The sequence below is a fragment of the Sinocyclocheilus grahami genome, unplaced genomic scaffold, assembly GCF_001515645.1.
Source record: "Sinocyclocheilus grahami isolate Dianchi unplaced genomic scaffold, SAMN03320097.WGS_v1.1 scaffold622.1, whole genome shotgun sequence".
NCBI classification, from domain to species: domain Eukaryota; kingdom Metazoa; phylum Chordata; class Actinopteri; order Cypriniformes; family Cyprinidae; genus Sinocyclocheilus; species Sinocyclocheilus grahami.
The window spans coordinates 125939-150299 of NW_015505801.1; the positions used below are offsets into that span (position 1 = coordinate 125939).

The 24361-nt window shown below is 38.9% G+C and overlaps 3 protein-coding genes and 1 non-coding gene across 8 annotated transcripts in view; all 4 read right to left on the reverse strand.

The window, feature by feature from the left end:
• The window catches only part of cadm3 (cell adhesion molecule 3), a 78279-nt gene extending 70575 nt beyond the window's left edge, over positions 1–7704 (reverse strand). For all 5 annotated transcript variants that reach the window (XM_016241444.1, XM_016241443.1, XM_016241441.1 and 2 more), the window contains exons 1-2: positions 7492–7704; positions 6126–6316 (exon numbers count right to left, since the gene is read on the reverse strand). In XM_016241444.1, the coding sequence (XP_016096930.1) occupies positions 6126–6246 (121 nt within the window). In that variant the 5' untranslated portion in view covers positions 6247–6316; positions 7492–7704. The remainder of the gene's footprint in view (positions 1–6125; positions 6317–7491) is intronic.
• Positions 3513–24322, reverse strand: LOC107557871 (sodium/potassium-transporting ATPase subunit alpha-2-like). Its single transcript, XM_016241439.1, has 18 exons — positions 24115–24322; positions 23195–23304; positions 22647–22781; positions 22456–22535; positions 21692–21801; positions 21424–21599; positions 21202–21338; positions 20874–21024; positions 19769–19937; positions 19399–19553; positions 19100–19223; positions 18444–18589; positions 17457–17587; positions 17258–17359; positions 17067–17158; positions 16362–16449; positions 11884–11886; positions 3513–3523 (listed from the first exon to the last, which is right to left on the reverse strand). Exons 1-16 carry the CDS (start codon positions 24284–24286, stop codon positions 16421–16423), a joined length of 2019 nt encoding a protein of 672 aa, XP_016096925.1. The 5' UTR covers positions 24287–24322; the 3' UTR covers positions 3513–3523; positions 11884–11886; positions 16362–16420.
• On the reverse strand, positions 10734–10807 carry trnar-ucu (transfer RNA arginine (anticodon UCU)). Its single transcript has one exon. It is a non-coding gene; the product is annotated as a tRNA-Arg (tRNA).
• Positions 12953–15702, reverse strand: LOC107557876 (succinate dehydrogenase cytochrome b560 subunit, mitochondrial-like). The gene is made up of 6 exons (XM_016241450.1): positions 15593–15702; positions 14788–14847; positions 14601–14702; positions 14398–14459; positions 13998–14161; positions 12953–13190 (listed from the first exon to the last, which is right to left on the reverse strand). The coding sequence occupies exons 1-6, from the start codon at positions 15607–15609 to the stop codon at positions 13086–13088; spliced, it is 510 nt and encodes a 169-aa protein (XP_016096936.1). The 5' UTR covers positions 15610–15702; the 3' UTR covers positions 12953–13085.
• Positions 24323–24361: the final 39 nt, after the last annotated feature.

A 24361-nucleotide genomic window follows, 5' to 3' on the forward strand; every position in this document is an offset into this window, starting at 1 on the left:
CACTTAGTGTAAATAGCCTCTATCACTATTTACACTTAGTGCAAACAGCCGCTGCCTGAATATAAAAATGCAGTACTTCTCCATTGTTGCTCAGTCGTTGTACAAGTAGGATGGTTGGTCGGTGTAGCATTTGTCCCATTGATTGGACGGCTTGTGACAGTGACAAGCGCTGCGTTTTACCCAAAGTTGAACAGTAATCAACTATAGTCTCAGCTCCAAAAGAAAAAAAACCCCCAGATATTATGATGGCAGTGCATCAAAACGCAGTGTCATCAGTTTGCCAAAAAGAACCCAGAATGTTTTACGCACCATTAACACATGAGCAGGTGTACATCTCTTTCGTACTAACTAACATTTTGAAAATACGAACATTTTCATGAGTTTGAAAGTTTATGTCAGAACAGCTTTTCTGCTCGTGTTTCATGAATGAGGCCCATTTAGTGGCGGACTCGAACCCAGGTTGATCGCGTCAAAAAGTAAGTCTCACGCTGTACTGCCTACACCACTGAAGCCATTGAAGTCAATGCATCTTTTTTAATATTGAGTGGCAACCAGATATTGGTGGGCGGAGTTACTGTAAATAGCGTTTGCCAAAAAGCGCGCTATTTGCACTTAATGTAAAGACAATCCAATTTTTTTTTCTTCCCCTCGCTTGGGCCCCAAGTGTGCATGGGCCCCTGGGCCTGTGCCCATAATGCCCATTGGATAATCCGGCACTGACTGTATGGCAGCACTGTCCCAGGCATACTGTATGCGCACCATCTGATTTTTGTAACCACGCTTAATTTGTACGCACAGGTTGCTCATGCACATCAGAATCAGAATCAGAATCAGAATCAGAATGAGCTTTATTGCCAGGTATGTTTACACATACGAGGAATTTGTTTTCGTGCAGAAGCTTCCACAGTGTAACAGAATGACAGTGACAGAACAAAAAAACACAGATAATAAAAAAAAAATAAAAAAATAAATAGAACAAGTAAAATAAGGAATAAAAAATATACAAATCGACAATTGTATGTACAGGTATATAACAATAGACAGTTGTATGTACAGGTATATTATGTGCAAACTTAAATGTAGACTGAGTATGTGTGAAGATGGGGGCCAGCTGGTCAGCACAGGATTTCAGACAGACTGGTGTAACACAATCTGGGCCTGGTGCTTTTTTCCTTTTCTGCTTCCGGAAGACCTGGCTGATCTGAATTGCAGGTGTGGGGGAGAGGGGGGTTGCTGGAGGTGTGAATGGTTGTGTGGAGAGGTGTTCAGGGCGGGTGTGGGGTGTTTTTTCAAACCTGCAGTAGAACTCATTCATGCAAACAGCCGCTGCCTGAATATAAAAATGCAGTACTTCTCCATTGTTGCTCAGTCGTTGTACAAGTAGGATGGTTGGTCGGTGTAGCATTTGTCCCATTGATTGGACGGCTTGTGACAGTGACAAGCGCTGCGTTTTACCCAAAGTTGAACAGTAATCAACTATAGTCTCAGCTCCAAAAGAAAAAAACCCCAGATATTATGATGGCAGTGCATCAAAACGCAGTGTCATCAGTTTGCCAAAAAGAACCCAGAATGTTTTACGCACCATTAACACATGAGCAGGTGTACATCTCTTTCGTACTAACTAACATTTTGAAAATACGAACATTTTCATGAGTTTGAAAGTTTATGTCAGAACAGCTTTTCTGCTCGTGTTTCATGAATGAGGCCCATTTAGTGGCGGACTCGAACCCAGGTTGATCGCGTCAAAAAGTAAGTCTGACGCTGTACTGCCTACACCACTGAAGCCATTGAAGTCAATGCATCTTTTTTAATATTGAGTGGCAACCAGATATTGGTGGGCGGAGTTACTGTAAATAGCGTTTGCCAAAAAGCGCGCTATTTGCACTTAATGTAAAGACACTCCAATTTTTTTTTCTTCCCCTCGCTTTTGTAACCACGCTTAATTTGTACGCACAGGTTGCTCATGCACATCAGAATCAGAATCAGAATCAGAATCAGAATGAGCTTTATTGCCAGGTATGTTTACACATACGAGGAATTTGTTTTCGTGCAGAAGCTTCCACAACTGACTGTATGGCAGCACTGTCCCAGGCATACTGTATGCGCACCATCTGATTTTTGTAACCACGCTTAATTTGTACGCACAGGTTGCTCATGCACATCAGAATCAGAATCAGAATCAGAATCAGAATGAGCTTTATTGCCAGGTATGTTTACACATACGAGGAATTTGTTTTCGTGCAGAAGCTTCCACAGTGTAACAGAATGACAGTGACAGAACAAAAAAACACAGATAATAAAAAAAAAATAAAAAAATAAATAGAACAAGTAAAATAAGGAATAAAAAATATACAAATCGACAATTGTATGTACAGGTATATAACAATAGACAGTTGTATGTACAGGTATATTATGTGCAAACTTAACTCTGGTGGGACATGTGATGTGCTGTCTATATTTTGTCAGTTCACGGGAGAGATTTGCTTTATTAAAGTCCCCGAGAATGATTAAAACAGAGTCTGGGTGTTGTTGTTCTGTGTCTGTGATCTGATCAGCGAGTTTCTGTAAAGCGGAGCTCACGTGTGCTTGCGGAGGAATTTACACACTTACGAGAATCAACGAACAAAACTCCCGCGGCGAGTAGAAAGGCTTACAGTTAATGAAGAGCACTTCTAGATCTGAACAGCACATCTTCTTCAACACAGTTAAATCTGTACACCACCTCTCATTGATGTAACAGCATGTCCCGCCGTCGCGCGATTTCCCCGTTGATTCTGCATCGTGATCTGCTCTAAACAGCTGAAAGCCCGGCAGACTCAACGCACTGTCCGGAATGGCGTCTTTCAGCCAGGTTTCCGTGAAACACAGAGCAGCAGAGTTTGAAAAATCCTTATTTGTTCGGGAGAGCAGAAGGACCTCATCCGTTTTGTTGGGTAGAGAGCGGAGGTTCGCCAGATGGATGCCTTGGCAACGGCGTTCTGAATCCGCGCTGCCTTAGCTTGACGAGCACGCCGGCTCGCTTCCCCCTTCTGCGCGTCCTGAAGCGTCTGATCAGCGCAGCAGCTCCCCCGACTACAATGTCCAGCAAAACATTAGAATAATCGAAAACCGGTGAAATATCGGGTGGTGTGTACTTCTGAATGTCCAGCAATTCGTCTCTGGTGAAACTGATTGCAGGGATATAACTAAAGACAGGACAAACTAACAAAAACATAAAAACAACTGCAGAGCACGCCACGGAGGCAGCCATCAGTGTCGGCGTCGGCGTGAATTATTGACTTGGTTTTGTACTAGTCAGTTTTTCCACAAGGTGGCAACACTGTCCCAGGCCATTATTTTACAGTAGAAAATGAAACTAAAGAGACGCAACAACAACAACAAAATAGCAGAGACTGCAACAACAACAGACACACGCATTGATAAATGCTTCTGTTAGAGGGTTATGAGATAGCAGCAACTTAAGCTTAAAAGAGAACAAAGACATTTCATCGGTCATAACTTCTCAAGAAAAATAAAGCAGACGCTGGACAAAGATGAATCTTTCTAGAGCACATGTGTCGACCACCTGTGTTCGCGTACACCTCAAATGGACTATAGGCCTACTTATATATAACGCATTTATATATACATAATTTATGATGTGATGTCGCTATAAGACCAATCACATTTACCTGAGTTATGAATGTGGGTTTGCAATCTGTATTGAATGCGGTGTAACCATGCACTGCAAAATAATGGCAAGAAATGGTTTCGTGGGATGCACTCGAGAACAAACTCACCACGGACAGTGTATTCAGATTCACGAACAAATGACTCTTGTGAGCCGGCTCTTTTCAGTGAATCAACTGCCACCAATCTGATTCTCGAACATATTCTTTTTATGAGCCAACTCTTTTTAGTTATTTAAAAGTGTAGTCTGATTCGCAAGCCAATGACTCTTATGAGCCAGATCTTTGTGAATCAAAATTAGACAGCGCTATTGTCTGATTATCATCTTCTATAATCATCATGTTTGCTAATGACCAAAGGTAAGGTGTCAATTTAATACACTTTTATTAATCCACTCATAGTAAACAATATGGTTTTGCACTAAATCCAACATAAACTCCAGCACAGTCTGCATATTTCACTAATTTTATCAATGTATCACTAGGCTATATCAATGTTGAAAACAGCTGTGCTCCTTAAATGTTTGTGGAAACTGTTATACATTTTTACAGGATTCTTTGATGAAAGTTCAAAGCACATCATTAATTTTAAACAGAAATGTTTTGTAACAATATAAATGTATTTACCGTCCCTTTTAACCAATTGAATGTGGCCTTGCTGCATAAAGTATGAATTTCTAATATGTAAACACGCATGTAGAATGAAGGGTGGACGGGGCCTCACTAATAAAACTGAATTCTGTAGTAAACCCTGCATTCATGTGAAAAGCTTTACACTTTGTTCTAATGAATGATGCTAGTGGACATAGGTGAAAAGACATTGCAATACACTGATTGGTTACAGCAGCACAGGAAAAGTTAGCAAAAGTAGGTGGAACCAGCAGCATCACAAGTAATTTAATGTACCCTAAAATCTGATGGCTGCAGATCATACAGTGCAGAACATACAAACCTACAAATCATGTACTCTGTTTCCAGCTATAAATACAGCACTCAACATGTTCATACACCAATCAAACAACCTCTCAAACAACCCGCTCCACTAGCGCATATAAACTAAAGTATGAGTTTCTTACATCTGCACACACTCACACATACACTCACATTCGCATTAAGGATGCATAGGGCCAGTGGATATGCAAAACCACACAAAAAAAGCACAATAATGAATAATGCAGTAAGCAGCAAAAACAGCTGACAGAGTTTAAGTGTGTGAGAGAGAAAGGATGAGATCAGGATCGAAAGAAAGAAAGAAAGTAAAATAATTCATGACTGCTGAAACAATGACACCATCTCACTGAATCTGACATTTCAACACAAATGTCCAGTTCACACTTCTTCTAAAGGAAAACTCTATCACAATCACCATTCATGATTAATCATCCATATTTTCACTCAAACATTTGGACATTTGATGAAGATCTGTTCAGAGAGTACTCTAGAGAGTAACAATACACCTACACAAGCCAGTAGACTGATTCACTCCAACTCATTGTGATTGTGTAATGTACACTTGTGCAGAAATTATACTTCTACTTCAAATTAAAAGCAGTTATGATCTCCACTCATCAGTCTGCTGAAACGGTGACAATGAATCAGACACAAGCTGCATTCCTTGGTGAACAAATTTAGACTTTATAATGAAAAGGATTTGATAAAGATGCTGTTCGGTCCTAAACTCTATAGAGAACCAATAGCTACACCTACACAATTCAGTCCATCTCCGTTAGGATAATGTAATGTAATGTGTGCACATGAGCTTGAGGATAGATAGATCTATACTCTTTGTGGTGTATTTGTAATAAAATAAAAGCAGTTATGATTTCCTGAAACTATGATACCATCTCCTGATCTCCAATCCTTCCAAGTATGTTAAAACACTTTATAAGGAAAAATTAGTTCATAATGAAAAGAAGACTCAGACCAACAATTTAGATAGATAGATAGATAGATAGATAGATAGATAGATAGATAGATAGATAGATAGATAGATAATGTTATAGTTCCCAAAATAACAAAACACAGCAGAAAATTCCGTTAGAACTGAAATGAGGGGGGAGGTTCCTCTGTGCCCCACGAGCTTATTAACGGCTCTGTGATTCCCTTGTAAAAACAGAAAACTTCCTGATCTCCAATCCTTCCAAGTATGTTAAAACACTTTATAAGGAAAAATGAGTTCATAATGAAAAGAAGACTCAGACCAACAATTTAGATAGATAGATAGATAGATAGATAGATAGATAGATAGATAGATAGATAGATAGATAGATAATGTTATAGTTCCCAAAATAACAAAACACAGCAGAAAATTCCGTTAGAACTGAAATGAGGGGGGAGGTTCCTCTGTGCCCCACGAGCTTATTAACGGCTCTGTGATTCCCTTGTAAAAACAGAAAACAGTGAAAACATTAGGGAGGAGCTGAGTGACTGAAGAGGGGGAGGGTGGGCCTTTCTTACCGAAAACGAAGTTGCTCCTAACGGAGGTTGCGAGAAGCATCGTCAAGGCCGCGAGCGCCCTGAGAGCGGCCCGCTGCAACGCGGGGAATGTCATACTCTGACGCGCGCGCATCCCGCTCATCAGTCCAAAGCGTTAAACCCAATAGTCCTCTCGAGACCCGGAGAAGTGGAGAAGCTCTACGAAGCGCTGACTGGAAGAAAGGACACACACATACACACTCATTAACAGACGGAGAGCGCCGATTGGTCGCACTGATGCTGAGCACACACACACTTCACTCCCGCGCTGCCCCAGTGCTTCCATTGATCGCCTCGTGTCACTCGCTGTGTGTGATGTGACGCAGTGATCGAAAACATTCCCTTCGTCATTCAGTAACCCAGAAAAGGACTCTGAATCGACCAACGCTACGTAAAAGCGAGCGCGTGCCTGAATTGAGATTTGTAGAGCGCTGCCCCCGAAATCCTCCTGGTGGCCTTCAACACCGCTCTCGTTATTCTCCCGCTCTGACTGCTGCGCGCGCGAGAGGAAGGTGCACCTGTCGCCCGTTGAGAATTCAGCGCGCGCTCTCACACAATAGTCCAGGTCGTTTGGCTGCCTATTCCTCTCTCTTTGTGCGCTTGTGTGAACTGTGCAAGTCATGGCGTTGCCTGCGGAGCGGCGGGCCATCGCGCAGAGATGCTTTGTATTGTTGTGCAACTATAGGGGGAGGCAAGGACGGACAGTGGCTGTCAAACTGTCAGTGTGTGTGTGTGCGTGGATGTGGATGTTCAGCGCGAGCAGCGAAGCCTCGCCTCATCTCGACTGTTGGGATGAGGTGATGATACCTGCTGCAAGTCTGTGACACGCGACCCGAAACGGAACCACCCGCGCCGCCTCCCTCACTCATCGGTTCTTTTCTCGCACTTCTCCTCTTTATTTCCCTCCCTCCCCCTTCTCTCTCCCGCTGAGCACCAGTCCCGTTCTCACCCGCGCAACCGGGACGCCCCACCGAACCACGGAAAACAGTAGCAGGTGCACACAGTCCGAGCGCGCTGAATGCAGAAGGAGCGGCAGGAATGCTGGTAGAGCTCGCGATTGGGAGGGGAGGGGAAACGTGAGGGGGCAAGCAACCATCAGCGCACTTTAACATCAACCCTCTTCCCTTCGCTCATAGTTTAACACCTCCGAGCTCGTTGGACGGTTTCCTGCCCGGTGCGCCCGTCAGGAGAGGCGCGCGCGGATGCAGGCGCATTCCAGAGCACGAGCGTGCCCCTATTTACAAACCTGACAGGTGTCTCCCCCCTCAGCATAAGCGCCAGGACGCCAACGACAATAATACCTCTGCGTGTCTGTGTGCTCAAAAGGAGGGCAGATTACAATACGCACCGTTATAAGCGCTCCTCGTGATGCCCGTCGACTCCGTCGGCTCTGGAGTGTTGGACCCGTCTATGCCTGCTGGCGCTCACGCTAAGGTCCCAATGGATCTGTCTGTCTTGGTTCTCGTTCCGCCCTCCGCTATCTTCTTGTTTTTCTTGCCTTTTCCTCTCTCCACGGCTACCGTTCACTGCAGCAAAACAGTCTGTCTGAATGCACGGAGAAAGGGAGGGAGGGAGGGAGGCGCGCGGTGTGGAGGGGGGAGGGGTGGGGGTTTAATACGATTTGGCCGTACCGTTTGGATAACAGGGCTAGACCATACTGCCTGAGAGATTATTATTATTATTATTAGTGTTGTTGATAAAATTATTAATGTTAGAAGTGCGTAAAGTGCGTGGCCTATAGTCTGTTTTTAGAAGAATCTCACGAAACTTAAAACTTTTATATTTAATATATTAACCTTTTGTTTGTTTGTGTTTCTGACTAAACATTAGACGAAAACAATAAAGAACATAATTTATTATATATGTATATACAGATTGATTTTATTAGTATCTTTGAAGTTCAAAATGCACAATTTTAAGTCAAAATATGATCAATTAATTTATCTAGAAAAATGAATAAATATGCAAACAATACAGTAAATAATTTAATTTACCTAATGTTTAGAAAACACACTAGTTGTGCCATTTCTATAACCAAGTAAATAAATAAATAGCTGTTTTAAATATTTAACTCAAAAGAAAATATATTTTATTAACCTACACGGAATTAAATAACATTTCTGTTTACAGTAAATAAAATCATCATTAAGAATTATGTGAATTACAAAACGTCTGGACGTTGAGATAAATAGCTTTTTTAATTACATTTTTCTTTCAAAGGCTTAGTTGTCATGAAAATAATGTCACAATAAATCTTCATGGTCCTGAAAATATGTTCTATCTTCTTAATCCAAATTTTCGGGGTGAAATGTTTTCGTGAGGGTCGACCCTTTATATAGATAGGTTGGTGGCGGCGCGAGGTGTGGTCTTGTGAATAGAGTCCCCGCGCGAGCCGGGCTCTGGAGACCCCGCCGGCTGCTCGGGAGGCCCGCGCGAGAGAAGAGGGTGGCAGGAGGGAGGGGAGGGCGTTGCGACTCGCGATAGGATTTAAGGATTAGTTCTGCACGCGGATTACTCACTGTGCGGTGCGGGGGATGCACGGGGTTAAACATGGACGACTGCACGAGAGGCAGATACCCCGAGAGAGCAGCGACTCGGTCACCGTGGCGGTGGCTCGAGCAGCCAACCGGAGCCTTGGGGCGGGACACTTCCGGCCCAAATCACTACATACTTGTGTCTAATGCCAGCAGCCCACAGCCTGTCGGCTTTTATTCATTTCACGGAGAGAATAAACCATGACACAGATTAGACAGTGGAAAATTAATCTCTTTATGCGGTAAATAAAAAGATACAGTATGTTTGTAGTGTTATCATCCCAGCTTGTGCACGCACGTCAACACTGTCTTCATCACTGATACGGATGAGACAGTTACATCTACCGGTCAGGAGACTGTACTGCGAGCGTTCCGGTATTCCCAGAAAGCGCCCGGTTACATCATTCCACACCGAAGTAGTTCAGCCTATCGGATTGAGAAAATATTCAGGCAACTGTATTTCAGTCTGCGAAGTGCGGTCCAGTGTACCTTCAGTTTCTAGTGTTTGGCCATTTCATCATTTTATAGAGACGCTGACGTCATTCTCCGCAGAGCTGTGACAGTCCACGCGTGACCTGCGCAATTCCTTTCCTTCGACGTGCGAGTGTCCAGCAGCGCAGAAACCAACACCCGAGTTTCCGACCGGCCCAGGCGTGCGAGGGAGACAGGAAGAGAGGGATAATACGAACAGAACGTCTGAATTATCAGTTTAATGACTTGCTGAACATCTGAAATCAAATACTGCATTAAAATGAGCCCTCATCTCCATCTCTCTCTCTCTCTCTCTCTCTCTTTCTCTCGCATAACCAGCTTGCCTGTGGAGAAGTAGATGAACAAGCCATCATCACATATGAATGGCAAAATTGTAGATGGAATTTCAAAGCAGGGTGATACTGGTGAAATTGCCTCATGTGGGTGGATGAGAGGATGAAAATGAGCTCAAAGTGGATAAATGAATGACTGAGAAACTCTCTAGCGAACATTCACACTTTCAATTCAGATAAATGCATGACAGAGTGAAGGAGGGTTTCCTGGAAGAGGATTTCCCGTAGAGTTTGATCAGGCAGTGCAGAGGTGAGATTCCTCTCTATCTCTATTCCATAATGACTGGGAAGAGCCAATCACACCGTTCGCAATAGGACACTGATGTCTCTCTCCATCTCTCTGGCAGGCTCTCATTCTTTCTCCACCTTTCTCTCTCTCTCTCTCTCTCTTGCTCTCCCCAGTGCAATTCAGGAAAATTCTCTTCACGTTAGAAAGACTTTATTGGCAAGACCATAGACAAGTATATTACAGCTGAACTGATTTGAGAGAGCAAAAGGGGACAAGAATGCATTAAAAAGAAAAATTGACATTTTTGTATGTATTAGAAATGTGGGATAAAAACGTAAAAATCAAGAATACTTTGTTTTGCAAGTTATATTCCCTTCATAACAGTGGGGGGGGGGGGGGGGGGGGGGGGGGGGGGGGGGGGGGGGGGGGGGGGGGGGGGGGGGGGGGGGGGGGGGGGGGGGGGGGGTGCGGGGGGGGGGGGGGCGGGGGGGGGGGGGGGGGGGGGGGGGGGCGACGACGCATAGATGCTTTTAAAGTTATATATATGTTAAATAAGTTAAATAATGTTTCTCAAACCAAAAGTGTTTTATTAATATGCATACACAGGGGTTCATCCTCTACATAACATGCATAATCTTGCATCCCTAAAAAGACAAAAAATGCAATTTTTGCTGTATTAATATAGGCAAAAAAAAATAAAAATCAAGAATACTATATATAACAATTTACCAAATACATGTCGTTTGCAAACCGTTGGATAGTTAACTAACTGTGGAAAAACTCATACAACCACATAAACTAGGCTTTTTACATTTTTAAATTATAATAAATGGATGTTTTATTATTGTTTTCATAACGAACAGTTTATTGCTAGGCATACACAAGAGTGTGTTCATTCACTAAAATGTAATGTGCATTGCATCCTCAGCTACGATTAAGCATCATAAGACCTATTTATGCATTTAAAAAAAGCCATCATTCCGCGATGGCGTCATTATCGACTCATCTCTGCCGGGACTCGAACCCGGAGCCTCTGGATTAGAAGTCCAGCGCGCTATTCCATTGCGCCACAGAGACTGAGCCACATGATGCAGCGTAAAGCGAGGTCATATTCTGCATCAATACCGCATCCTGCAGCATCAGGACCAGTGCGCTACTCGTGCGTGTAATTGCGCCATGTCCCGCTAGGGGGCTCTCTCGTCTTGGCGTCGTGCGGCAATGGCGCTACAGCCTCCCTCATCATCCAAAAGCGAAATAAACATGGATTATTTTGATCACTTCTTGAAAACGACAATCATCCAAAAATCTCAGCAACTCTATAAAGCCATTATGTTATTCAAATTACTACCATAGCTCAAAAACTCTAATTATTGCGCGAGGTTTACCTTTAATAATCAGCTGTGCAAAGATTATTCAAGCAAAAACCATAAGAGAAATAAATAACATTACCTGAAAAGCGTCGTTTTGTGTATCATGTCCGTAATTTATGTATCATCGGGTTTCAGTAGTAGGTTAATTATTTGTTTGTTGTAAAATTAGCCCATTATAAGATGAATTAACCTGCCCATCACTTTAGATCGGGGGTTTTCAAGCTCTAGAAGAATAACTATATATTCGTAAAATGTTAAAGGCAGCTATTTTCGTGCATAAAGATCCATTTAGAGTGAAAACAGTAAACATGATATTAGGCTATAAATGCATTAAATTTGTTTGTATACTGTCAAAAACGGAAAATAGGAAACTAGGCTATCTACTATGTATTAAATTAACAGTGAATTATCTTCACAATTAGAGTACTGTTGAATGTATAAACCTGAAGTGAAACGTTTTCAATTTAATTTGTCCAGCACTCACAATAAATATTATTACAACAAAGGCACTTTGCAGAGAATAGTCAGTGCCATAACCTCCAGGAGATAAAGGCAACAGTGGAAAGAAGAAATTAATGACCATAGCCTATCCAAGCTTTCTTTTTTATCCTCAAAATATATATACAGAGAGAGAGAGAGAGAGAGAGAGAGAGAGAGAGAGGAAGCATATTTTGTAATTTGTAGCTGTTGAAACCTATGACAATAACAAAACTAAAATAATTACAATTAAACAGATGAGTTCTACTTTATAAATTATATCAAAATTGATTAATGTGTTAAGACTTGCTGTTAAACATTAAACATTCAATATTTTAAGTTAACATAACTTGGACAGTCCAGAAAATATATTTTGCTAATTTTTGTTATAGCTATATATATATATATATATATATATATATATAAACATTTTTTTCAAAGGATCCCTGGGTTACCTAGATCTCAGTTTGAAAACCTCTGCTCTAAACCATAAACCAACCTGATGCAATACTGCAACTGAACATGATTTGTTTATTCTTGACCACAACAAGTGGAAGGGCATGCCTTCTAGTTTCACATGCAGATAAATACGTTATCTCTTGATTTAGTTTTTTTAGTGAAGAGGAAGGGAAATGATGAGAGAACAGGTGCTTTAGGACTCCAGGATGGAGTTTTTCAATAAACATTCAGTGTAGTGATTTCATGTAGTCTGTGATCCAAACCAATCCATTTTATGACATTACCATTTAAATGAAAAAAGCCCACAGCAATCCTTGACATTAGCATTCAGGTGAACAAGATTCAAGGAGAATAATTTAACCTGTGCAGCCAGACTTCAACATTTGGGTTCATTTAAAATACTAACAAGATTCTAATCACACTCTCTTATTAGTGGCTACTATGAAACATCACCATTACCATCACTATGACACATGAAGGCAACAGATATAAATGCTTTATATGCATCATCTTAAAACAGTATCATTATTGATGCAAAAGATACAGGAAATTGGGCGGAGAAAAACAGTACGTGATTCATACTACGATCTTCACCTCTTCTTATAACCAAGTCATGCTGGGAGGAAATCACAAAACTACATTTGTCATATATCGAGTCTAGAGGTTTAATTGGTGAAGGGCCTTTGCTACCCTAAGTGATTTTTATTCAACTGAAATTAAATCAAACACAAGTCAATCAAAGCTCAACAAGATTTCAACAAGAAATCAAATGCTCAGCCCTCTCATATTTCCATATGATTACTGTAAAGTTAATTTTAAATGCCAAGTTAAGTGCTATGCCCCTCTTTTTCAGTTTAGCAGTGTGCAAGGCATGAAAAACACAGAGGATATTTTTTGGGTTGATATATATTTTTTATTATTTATTAAATTAATCAATTTGGTCCTTATATAGACCACTTCGAAGACAGTTAAACAAAAGAACACCACTTCATCCAATTCCACGTCTTCTTCACTTGTGCGTCTCACCCAGTCCTCTCATGTCCATGGGTTTACATGGCAGCAAGACCAATCGATGTGACAACAGTCAGAGCAATGACAATGTAGCCAGAACGATAGACTTCAGGAATCCTAAAACCCTTCCCAAGATCCCATATCTGAAAGAAAGAGAAAAAGAGAGATATATATCAAAGGGGCATATTAAAAAAAGAATCAAATTAATTACATGATATGCTAAATAATAAATCAAAATGATATCAGTATTTGCTCAGAATAGTCTTATAAAATGATAATTCATTATTCTGGCAGATGAGGAAAACATTGAAGAATGTAAAATACGCTACCGTTCAAAAGTTTGGGGTTGGTAAGGCTTTTAAAGTTTTTGAAAGAAGTTTCTTATGCTCACCTAGGCTGCGCTTATTTGATATAAAACTATATATATTATTACTTTTTAAAATAACTATTTTCTGTTTTAATATATTTTAAAATGTCATTTATTCCTGTGATGGCAAAGCTGAATTTTCAGCATCCGTTACTCCAGTCTTCACTGTCACATGATCTTTCAGAAATCACTCTAATATGCTGAATATTATTTTCAATGTTAAAAACAGCGTTGGTGTTTATTATTTGTATGGAAACTGTGATATATTTTTTCAGGATTCTTTAATGAATAGAAAATTCAAAAGAACAGTATTTATTGGTAAAATCTCACTCTTATTAACATTATAAATGTCTGCACTGTCGCTTTTGATCTATTTAATGCATCCTTGCTGAATAAAAGTTGTAACTTCTTGATTTAAAAAATGTATCTTATTGACCCCAAACTACTGAACCATAGCGTCTTAATTTCACACTTTGATCACATATTTGGTCACATTCAACTGGTTACACTGTCATGAGTCATTATCAGCAGGAGTGAATATGTATATGAATATACTTCATTTATTATTTATATATGTGTGTACCAGATGACGGATGCCGTTGAAAGTGTGGTAAGCCACTGGGAAAGCCAGAGCAAATTTGCTGAAAGCAAGAAACTGGGGCCCAAAGGACATGGAGTGAATCAGATCAAGGTAATATGGGTAACTCTCAGGTAACACCAACGCGGCAAGTGCAAACACAGAGATTCCTGAGACCAAAAAGATCAACATCATCATTTTATATTAATATGCAAAATCAGCCAATCAGAATATACCTAACTTTAAAGTGCTTGAGCATTTAAAGCAGTAGATAACATGACTGTATGCTTATAATAAACAGAACATTATCATGCATTGACGTGGATGCTAATATAAGTATCATTATAGTTATCATTTTGTGGTCCTTTAAACACATTATCAAAAGGCAAGAATATACGTTAGCTACCTGAGCTCAGTGCTACTCCTGTTCCTCTGTGCGAGATGGACATCATCATGGGGACTGACCACCTGAAAACACCAAAGCCATTAACTCATCGACTTTTATTCTACATTCCATTTAGACCTCACCCCAAACCAACATCCTCACACATCTAATCCTGTAGATTGTATGGTCAATACACGCCAAGAGGCAGAAGTTTTAACACTCACTTGTAGATGCTTACATGAGGTGAGACAGGTCGGTTGAGTCGTGTGTTTTTTGTCCAAAACTTGTTCATTTCCTCTTTTGCTGTAGTTCCCATAGGAACAGCACTGAAAAAACGGAACAAAAGGAGCTTTACACATTAATATGAATTCTTCATTTGAAAATGTGTTACGAAAACACAAGTACACTCACTGTCTGTAGAGTATGCCAAACTGCAACCGTGATGAACACAGACCCTGCCGGGCCACTGTCCTTTAACACAGAGAAACCCCATATATTTCAGACACGTATTCAAGTATAAAACTAGCTCATTTAAGTACACATTTACATACAGTTAAAACAATGTACCAGGGACACCTGGTTATTCTGTACATTATAAACATCCCATTTCTGGTCTCTGGTCTGTAACTTGTCAGATTGCACAGGACCTTTCGGTAATATGGCCCTGAACAGTTGAACCTGGCATATGAAGATTCACTGTTTGTTCATACAAATAACCTAACAGGATATAAGTAACACCTATTATGGATAATTCTATAAATCAGGGATGTCATGTCAAACTGTCTGATCCAATGCATGTGATAGGACTCCAGAGATGAGCTCAGACATATGAAAATGACATATTAAGTGACAAACCACACAGTACTCAAAGTTGTTATTTAATTATCATTGATTTGATTGATTCTGGTGACAAGAACTTTACTGACAGTATGAACAAACACAACAGAATAAATTATTACTATTATCATTTTGAAAGTGACTTGATGTTGAAATAAAAATAAAGGGACTGAGAATAAATAAAAAAAATAATGAAGTATATACATGGTTATACAGGTTACAGTAGATCAAAGTGCACTTGTTACATATACAACACGTTAACAACATCAGCGCTGCCAGATAATATGGCCTCAAAGAGAATATCACAACGATTCACTTCATCTTAAACAAAAGAAAAAGCAAAACTGTCACATTTTTAAAATTACATGTTCGTACTGACCTTAGAAGCAACGCCATGTTTTTGCGCTTGAGTGTCCGGACGTGACGCAGCAGGATGTTATGTCACAAAAGAAGTCACAGACCGCCGCCATTTTGGTAAGGTCAGTACAGCCGGTATGTGAGGTCAGTTAGGCTATGTAAATTGGTATTCTTGAATATATTTATTTTCGGTTTAAATAATAATAGTCGAAAAGAACGTTATACTCAGCCATTTAGATTTTTTTTTAAAATTCATCTTCATGTTCACAGTTTAAGTTGCACAGTGAATTAAGTAAGAAAACATGTCAAATTCATCACTGCAAAAGTTTGTTGAAAAGTTTATTGAATTTTATTTTATGCTGCTTGTAAGTATTTAAATAGAATCACAGAATTATATTTATAGTAACATTACAACACAATTCTAATAAATTTGCATTAAACTTGTACCAACAAATTTGTACAGTACATAAAATTGCAAATAAATATTTGAATCGTGTACTACATTTCACACACAAGTGAAAAAGAAAATTAACTCTAAAAGAAAGCTTACCTCTAGCCTAAAAGTTATAAATTCACAGCAAAATCAATTCAGAACAAGAAATGTAATGATCCTGAAACCTATTTGGCTATTAAATCACCAATTTATTGAGGATAATGATATTCAGGATACATCATGTAAACAAATTATGCCCAGTGCATGTACACACTCAGTCAAAGACACACACATTCATTCTTACATGATAAATGTCACATGATTGTCTGATTCTTCATTTGTCTCATTACCTTTCTACATATCTTTTACAAATAGACACACACAGCAGCAATCATGCACAGAGACTGCATAATCTTGTTAATAGTAGGTTTCTTTTTCCACCCAGCCTGGAAATGAAAGACAGAGAGAGGAAAATTAATGAACTGAATTAAAAAGATATATCTAGGAAAAAGCTCTATTCACATAGACTCAATTAGGGTTCTACAGATTCTCTGTAAAATTGCTGTATTGTTTCTTGAACCTTGATTTTTAATAGCAATATTGGAAAACTTTAGCTGCACCTGTAAATTAAACATGCATCAGTTTAAGTACCAAGTTGTTATTCATAAAGGAGATTTTATTTGCCAAGTATACATACAGAAATCATTTAACTAAAATTGAAATTAAAATTAAAATCACAAAAAACATTGTTACTTGTCACTTGAAATTTTTTTATATATATATATATATCAACAAAAACTACTAAAAACAGCAAAATTACTAAAAATTTTACTAAAAATAAAATGAAATGGAAAATGTACAAATAAATCTAATTCAAACTACTAAAAACAGCAAAATTACTAAAAATTTAACTAAAAATAAAATGAAATGGAAAATGTACAAATAAATCTAATTCAAGATATGAATAAAAACCATACATAACTATACATAAAACTATGCATATATCTCAATGCTATTAAAATAACACTGCTCAGAAATGTTCTTTGTGAAAATCGGTGCTCACCTCCCGGATTCCTGCGCAGGATTAATTTACGGATCTCGTCATACACAAAGATTAGCAAACTGTACGGGAAAGCACAGAACCACCACATAATCCTGTAAAAGGAATAAGAAAATGAGAAAGGAAAAAGGTGAGGACAGGAGGAGCAAAGAACATAAGCTCTTCTAGGGAGCAGAAGTGTGTGTGTCCCTTACTTGAGTGGGTACATCCTCAGGGCAATGTCCATACCGGGGCAGTAGGACAGGAAGGCTGCCAGAGCCGTCTCAGTAAACAGTCCAAAAATGAGAATCCTATTCCTATAAGTGCACAGGTTAGAGAACAGCCTTTAACAGAGACGTATGCAAACATCACACTCCTGAATGCACTCACAAACATGCACAAACACATACTGACTTCATGCCCTGTTGGAAGACGGAGTTCCTGCGTGTCTTGCAGATGATGAGGTCGGCCCACTGCACCACCACAATGCTGGCGAAGAACGAGGTGTGACAGGTGAACTCGATGACCTTACGCTGCTCGTAAGTCTGAAACATAAATATTTAAATAGATACATAATGAAAAACAAACATTTCAAAAATAGCGAACATTATTCCCATATGTAATTGTTGTTAATAAATCAATTAAAAAACAGTAATAACTTGCAGTTTAAGCCTGTAAAATGCAAAAAACTATGGCTTACAAATAAAAAAATAAAATTCTGGTAAAAAGATGCCAAAATATATTTCCTTTATGTCAACTTCACATAATTTTGGAATTCACTGTGTAAATCTATTTGATTTTGTACAAATGTATCAAAATTAATTCTAAATTACAATTAATCAAATAAACCTAAGTGAGTAATTCACCAGTATATTTTAAAGAAATTATAAAAAAAATAAGTTAATACTTTTAATCAGCAACCACACATTGAAATGATCAAAAGTGACAGTAAAGACTTTTACATTGTTACAACAAATAAATGCTTCTTTTGAGTTTTCTATTCATCAAAGAATTTTGAATCCGGGGGAAAAAAAGCATCACAGTTTCGACCAAAATATTAAGCAGCACAACTGTTTTCAAAATTGATAATAAGAATTGTTTTTTGAGAAGCAAATCAGTATATTAGAATGATTTCTGAAGGATCATGTGACACGGAAGACTGGAGTGATGATGCTGAAAATTCAGCTTTGCATCACAGGAATAAATTACATTATAACATATATTCAAATAAAAAACAGTGATTTTAAATTTCAATAATACTTTACAATATTACTGTTTTCACTATATTAAAAAAAATAAATAAATGCAGCCTTGGTAAACACAAGTGACATCTTTCAAAAACATTAAAGAAATGTATGTGTGTTTGTCTGTCTGTCTGTGTGTGTGTGTGTGTACGTTTACCCATTGCTGTCCATAGGTGTCCTCCACGTCATTAACTGCGCGATCGTCCCAATCCAGTCGAATTCCCAGCAGTGTTTGAGGCAGAAAGCCATTCTCAGCCATGATCACAAAATAGGTGAAGAATCCTCCCAGTGCCTGGATCATACCTACACACAAAAAACACAAATACAGATGCACCGATAAACACAAATACACAAACACATGTAATTGCTTTTATCCCTGCAGAGCATGAAAAGCTATTTTATTCACAATATTAATCAGAAGCATGAGGCCTATTCACCCCCTCAGATTTCTAAAGTCGTTTTTCATTGACACTTATAGTGCAAAATCTATTTCTTTGAAAAATAAGTTGCATGACTGAGGATAAAAAGGTGTTTGCACTTACCACAGAAAAAAATGACACTGTCTCGTATTACACACATAAAAGGAAGTAATAAGTAGTTAAAACAGTTTTTTCCCCTTTGATTTAGTCTTATCTTGCCTAGGGCACCAAGTGAACCTAGCGACCCATCAAAAAATAAGTGCATGATGCCTCGGATGATCATTTGTTTGCACAAAGAAATTCTTCACAGAATACAAAGTTTACAAGAATTAAGTTATAAAGGGCATGTGTGTGCGTTTGCTGATATCTGTGTGCAAGTGCACTTGAGGCTGACCGATCTGTCCGTAAGCCATGCTGATGAGCCTCTCATTCACCAACTTGTCAGTTTTAGGGTTTCGGGGCTGACGCTTCATAATGTCACTCTCTGCCGACTCGTACGCTAGAGAGATCGCAGGAACCTGAGAAGAGTGAGAGAGAGAGAATGATGATGGTGATGACAAAGATGCTAATATGTGTGTGTGTGTGTGTGTGTGTGTGAGATGGTCTGGTGTCTGGTGCCCGAGGGTTGGATCACACTTGACAGGAACTGGAAGTAAGACTGAATGCACACAAGTTTGAGTGTGTATAACACACCATGTCAGTGCCAAGGTCGATGCAGAGGATAGTGACGGTGCCCAGAGGCAGCGGCACACTGGCAATGATGAAGAGCAGGAAGGGTGTAATCTCAGGGATGTTACTGGTCAGCGTGTACGCAATCGACTTCTTCAGGTTATCAAAGATCAGACGACCTAAAACAGAGTATTTTATTTTACTGAATATTTTATATATATATATATATAGAATTTGTATTAATGTAATAAATACATTGAAAGAAGTAATTTTTTTTACATTGTGTAAATCAGTCAGGCCAATACATTTAGAAATTTGAAAGAGAGAAAGCAAGGAAAAATTGCAATGCTTCATTTCTTTTGTTCTAATACTTAATATTCCTTCTCTATCTTACCCTCTTCCACCCCCGTAACAATTGAGGCAAAGTTGTCGTCCAAAAGGATCATGTCAGCAGCTTGCTTGGAGACATCGGAGCCAGAGATTCCCATGGCAATGCCAATGTCAGCCTTCTTCAGAGCAGGGGAGTCATTCACCCCATCACCTGTCACTGCCACTATGGCACCCTGCAGCCAGAGCCAGCCAATCAGAATCAGAGTCAAAGACCAGTCAGCCAGTCAGAATCAGAGAAAGAGCTTTCAGAATTAAAGACCAGTCAGAAAATCAAAGTCAGAGTCAAAAAGTCTTTCAGGCAGTCTGTCAGACATTAAGTGTACACTACTGTTCAAAAATGTTTGGTCAGTATGATTTTTCATGTTTTTTTAAAGAAGTCTCATATGCTTACCAATAATGCATTTATGTGATCAAAAAATACAGTAAAAACTGTCATGCTGTGCAATATGATTATCATTCAAAGTAACTGCTTTCTAGTTTAATTTAAAATGTAATTTTTTTCCTGTAATGACAAAGCAGAATTTTCAGCAGCCGTTACTCAAGTTCAATGTCACATGATCCTTCAGAAGTCATTCCAATATGCTTATTTAGAACATTGTTTATTATTATCCGTGTTGAAAACAGTTGTGCTGCTTAATATTTTTGTGGAAACTGTGATACATTTTTTTTCCAGGATTCTTTGGTGAATACAGAGTTTAAAAAAGCACAGCAATTGAAATATAATTTTTTTTGTGACATTAAAAATGCCTTTACTGTCAGTTTTGATTAGTTTAATGCATCCTTGCTGAGTAAAAGTATTAATTTCATTTTAAAAATGTTTTTTAAGTTACTGGCCAATTCCCATTGTAAAATAAACAAATCATGGTTACTGTGAATAGTGCATTATGACAATGGCATCAGTAACCAAAATATAACTTTTTTCCAACATCATGAACAAAAAAATGACATACAGCACCTTTAAGAAACACCTGCTAGAATTTATGTAAACATAATACTTCCAAAGTTCTGATATTTCAGTCTAGCTTGCATTCTGACAAATTTGTCATGTGTAGGACATCTAGTGTGTGATATTTTAATATTCACAAATACACAAACACCCACACACACACCTGTCTCTGGCAGCCCTCCACGATGATGAGTTTTTGTTGAGGTGAAGTGCGAGCAAACACAATCTCTGTGTGGTTCCTCAGAATATCATCCAGATACTCGGAGCTCATGTCCTTCAAGTCTGAACCATGAACCACACAGGCCTTAGCATCTCTGAAACGCACACACACACACACACACACAGAACAGTCCCCAATTCCATTATCTGTGAAGAAGCAATAAAAGCAGATAAAAACCCCTTCAGATTTAGTTTACACACCCAGTAGTTTATGTTTATGCACCCAGACTCTCAAGCAAACACTCAAAAGAGACAGATTCACACACACAGACCGTGGATTGACTTGGCTCAGAGGTATATTAAGTCTTTCAGCGATATCCTCCACCGTCTCGTTGCCCTCAGAGATAATGCCGACACCTTTAGCAATGGCTTTGGCGGTTATAGGATGGTCACCCGTTACCATGATAACCTGTAAAGATTTCGGTCACCTTTGACATTGGACACAAAGTGCTGAACTGTAGATTAATGGATGGAGGGAACCTATAAATGGATACCTTAATGCCAGCGGAGCGGCATTTTCCTACAGCATCTGGCACTGCGGCTCGAGGCGGATCGATCATGGAGATTAAGCCCAGGAAACAGAGCTGGTTGACCGGGAAATTCACATCATCACAATCGAACTCAAACCCCCTTGGAAACTGTGAGGGAGAGAGGAACAGGTGGCAGAAACCTGAAAGAGAGAGAGGGTAGAGAATTAAAGAAAGAAGGAAAGAAAGAGCGAAGGAAGGAAGGAAGGAAGGAAGGAAGGAAGGAAGTACTTACCCAGAACCCTCTCTCCCAGTCCGCCCAGCTCCATGTATGCTCCCTGAAATGCGTCTTTCCAGTCCTCGTCCATTGGCATTTCCTCACCGTTGATCATTATGGTACTGCACCTGCATTATCAATCACCCAATAATCACAGTTATTGATTAAAAATATAATGGTTGTCAATGATGACAGATATTATTCACAGCTATGGAATTTTGATGGATCATCAATAATTACAGCTAGTAATATGAAATAGGAATTATGATGTATCATAAATATTCACAGTCACTGATTCTTGTTTGTTTATTGCCAATAACACAGTGTTAGTTTAGTATTATTTATATACTATTATTCATTCATATTTTAAATGAGCTTCTATTTGTATAAGTTTGGTTTTAATTTTAATTTGAGTTTAAGTTTGAGTAATTTTGTTATTTGCTTTTGTCATTTTTATTTAGTTAGTTTTAGTTTTAGCTAACTTTAACTTTAATTCATTAAATCAACTTTATTTTTTAAGTTTTTCATCTAATATAAATGTAAATATTGCTTTATATACATTTTATTACAAATTGCAACAATATTTTAAGAGTTTGTTCAGTTAACAATAACAATACTGTAATAATCATATATATTAATCACAAGCATTGAATTATGATGAATAGTTAAAGCTTGTATTAATCAATTAAAAGTATGACATCTCATCATTAATCACAGCTATTGATTCATGTTATTTCTGTTCTATATATGGATTCACTGTATCAAGGTCTGGTATTGATTACCTGTCCAGAATCCGCTCTGGGGCTCCTTTCATCACCAGCAGGTGTCCAGTGGGACTGTCTTCTATCTCGTGAATAGACAGCTAAGAGAGAGAGATGGGGATTATTTATATCTCAATCGATATCTGTATGACATCAACATGATTTGTTTAAGATCTTTACAGCTCTGGCTGTGTGTTTCTTGTAAGGTGTACCTGGTATTTGTTAGTTGAGTTGAATGGGATTTCTGTCACTTTTCGGTTATTGTCTCTGAGAGTCTGAACACAGCCGGACGAGAGCTCAACACACTTCAACAGAGCAGACTCTGATGCATCACCTGATGTGTCCCTCTTCAAACACACAGAAACTCACAACGTCACAAATCAAACAACAGTAGAGAACAATCCCTCATCTTAATTATGATTAATATAAATGTACACTGCTGTTCAAAAGTTTGAGGTCGGTAATATTTTTTTATATTTTTGAAAGCCTTGAAGTCTCTTAAAATAACTTTTCTATAAAACTGGAAATTTTAAAATGTAATTTATTCCTGTGATGGTGTGATAATTACTTCAAAAGCTATTATATGCTGATTTGGTGTTCAAGAAACATTTCTCATTATTATCAACGTTGACAGTTGTGCTGATAAATTGTATTTTTTCATGAATAAAAATATTCATTCCTTTTTAAAAAAAAAAAATCTAATTCTTATTGACTACAAACTCTTGAATGTCTTTGTACGTGGTGTTGTGTATTATTGTACCTTGCGCACAGGAATGTTCTCTTGTCCAGGTTTGAAGACAGCACGGTTACAAAGTCCTGCCACTCGAGACAGAGAGAACCATGTAGCAGAGCTTTTATCGAAGCAACTGCCTACACACACACACACACACACACACACACACACACACACACACACACACACACACACACACACACACACACACACAGAGTGACATAAGAAAAGAAGACATTTGGTCAAATGTGCTCAAACAGATTTACAGATGTTTGAACAGATCAAGGGGAGAATGAATCCTGTAAATGTTCAAAAGATATCAAAACACTGCCATTTAGCAGATGCTTTTCATCCAAAGTGACCTAACATATGCTAATTACCGGAACAGTGTCCTTAGAGGATTATGGGTAAAGTGCCTTACTTGAGGACACAATGGCCATCGTAACTCTGATCAGAAACTCTTGATACTGGAAGCTTGCACTGTGTCCAGGCATTTTTTTTTCTGTCTGCACTGAAACTAAATATGCTGTGGGTTCTGACACAACCAGTCAGATCGTGTTTGCAATAGATTTGTGTGATGAACAGACTGAAAATCAAGTCACTAGTCACTGATAATCTCTCTCTTTAATAAGCAGTTAACCACAACAATGAGACTGATTTGGTGAGTTCAGAACTGAATTGAGACTAATTTGTGAACAAATCATTCAGCCTTGTTGTGCAAACTGAATTAACCGATTCATTGACAAGATCCGACACAAAATAATAATTTGTTCACAAATCAAACATCATTACTCTCAGCGCTAATAAGAGTTAGGACAGGTTTTTCAGCAAATAAACAAAGACTTGGAATACAATACATGGGCTACTTTTATGATGTTTTTGTCATTATGGAGCATTATTTTAGACCTATGTGACCGAACTACTTTCACTTGATTGGTCATTCTAACCTGATTGGTCCTCGGTGGTGTCGGCCTCGTGGATCTGGTTGTCAAACCACATGTGAGCGACTGTCATCCGGTTCTGAGTCAGGGTTCCAGTTTTATCTGAGCAGATGGTGGAGGTGGAACCCAGAGTCTCCACGGCTTCTAGATTCTTCACCAGACAGTTTTTGCGAGCCATGCGCTTAGCAGTCAGAGTCAAACACACCTGAGAGAGATCGAATGGAGTGAAAGGAGAGATGACAATGTGTCATGG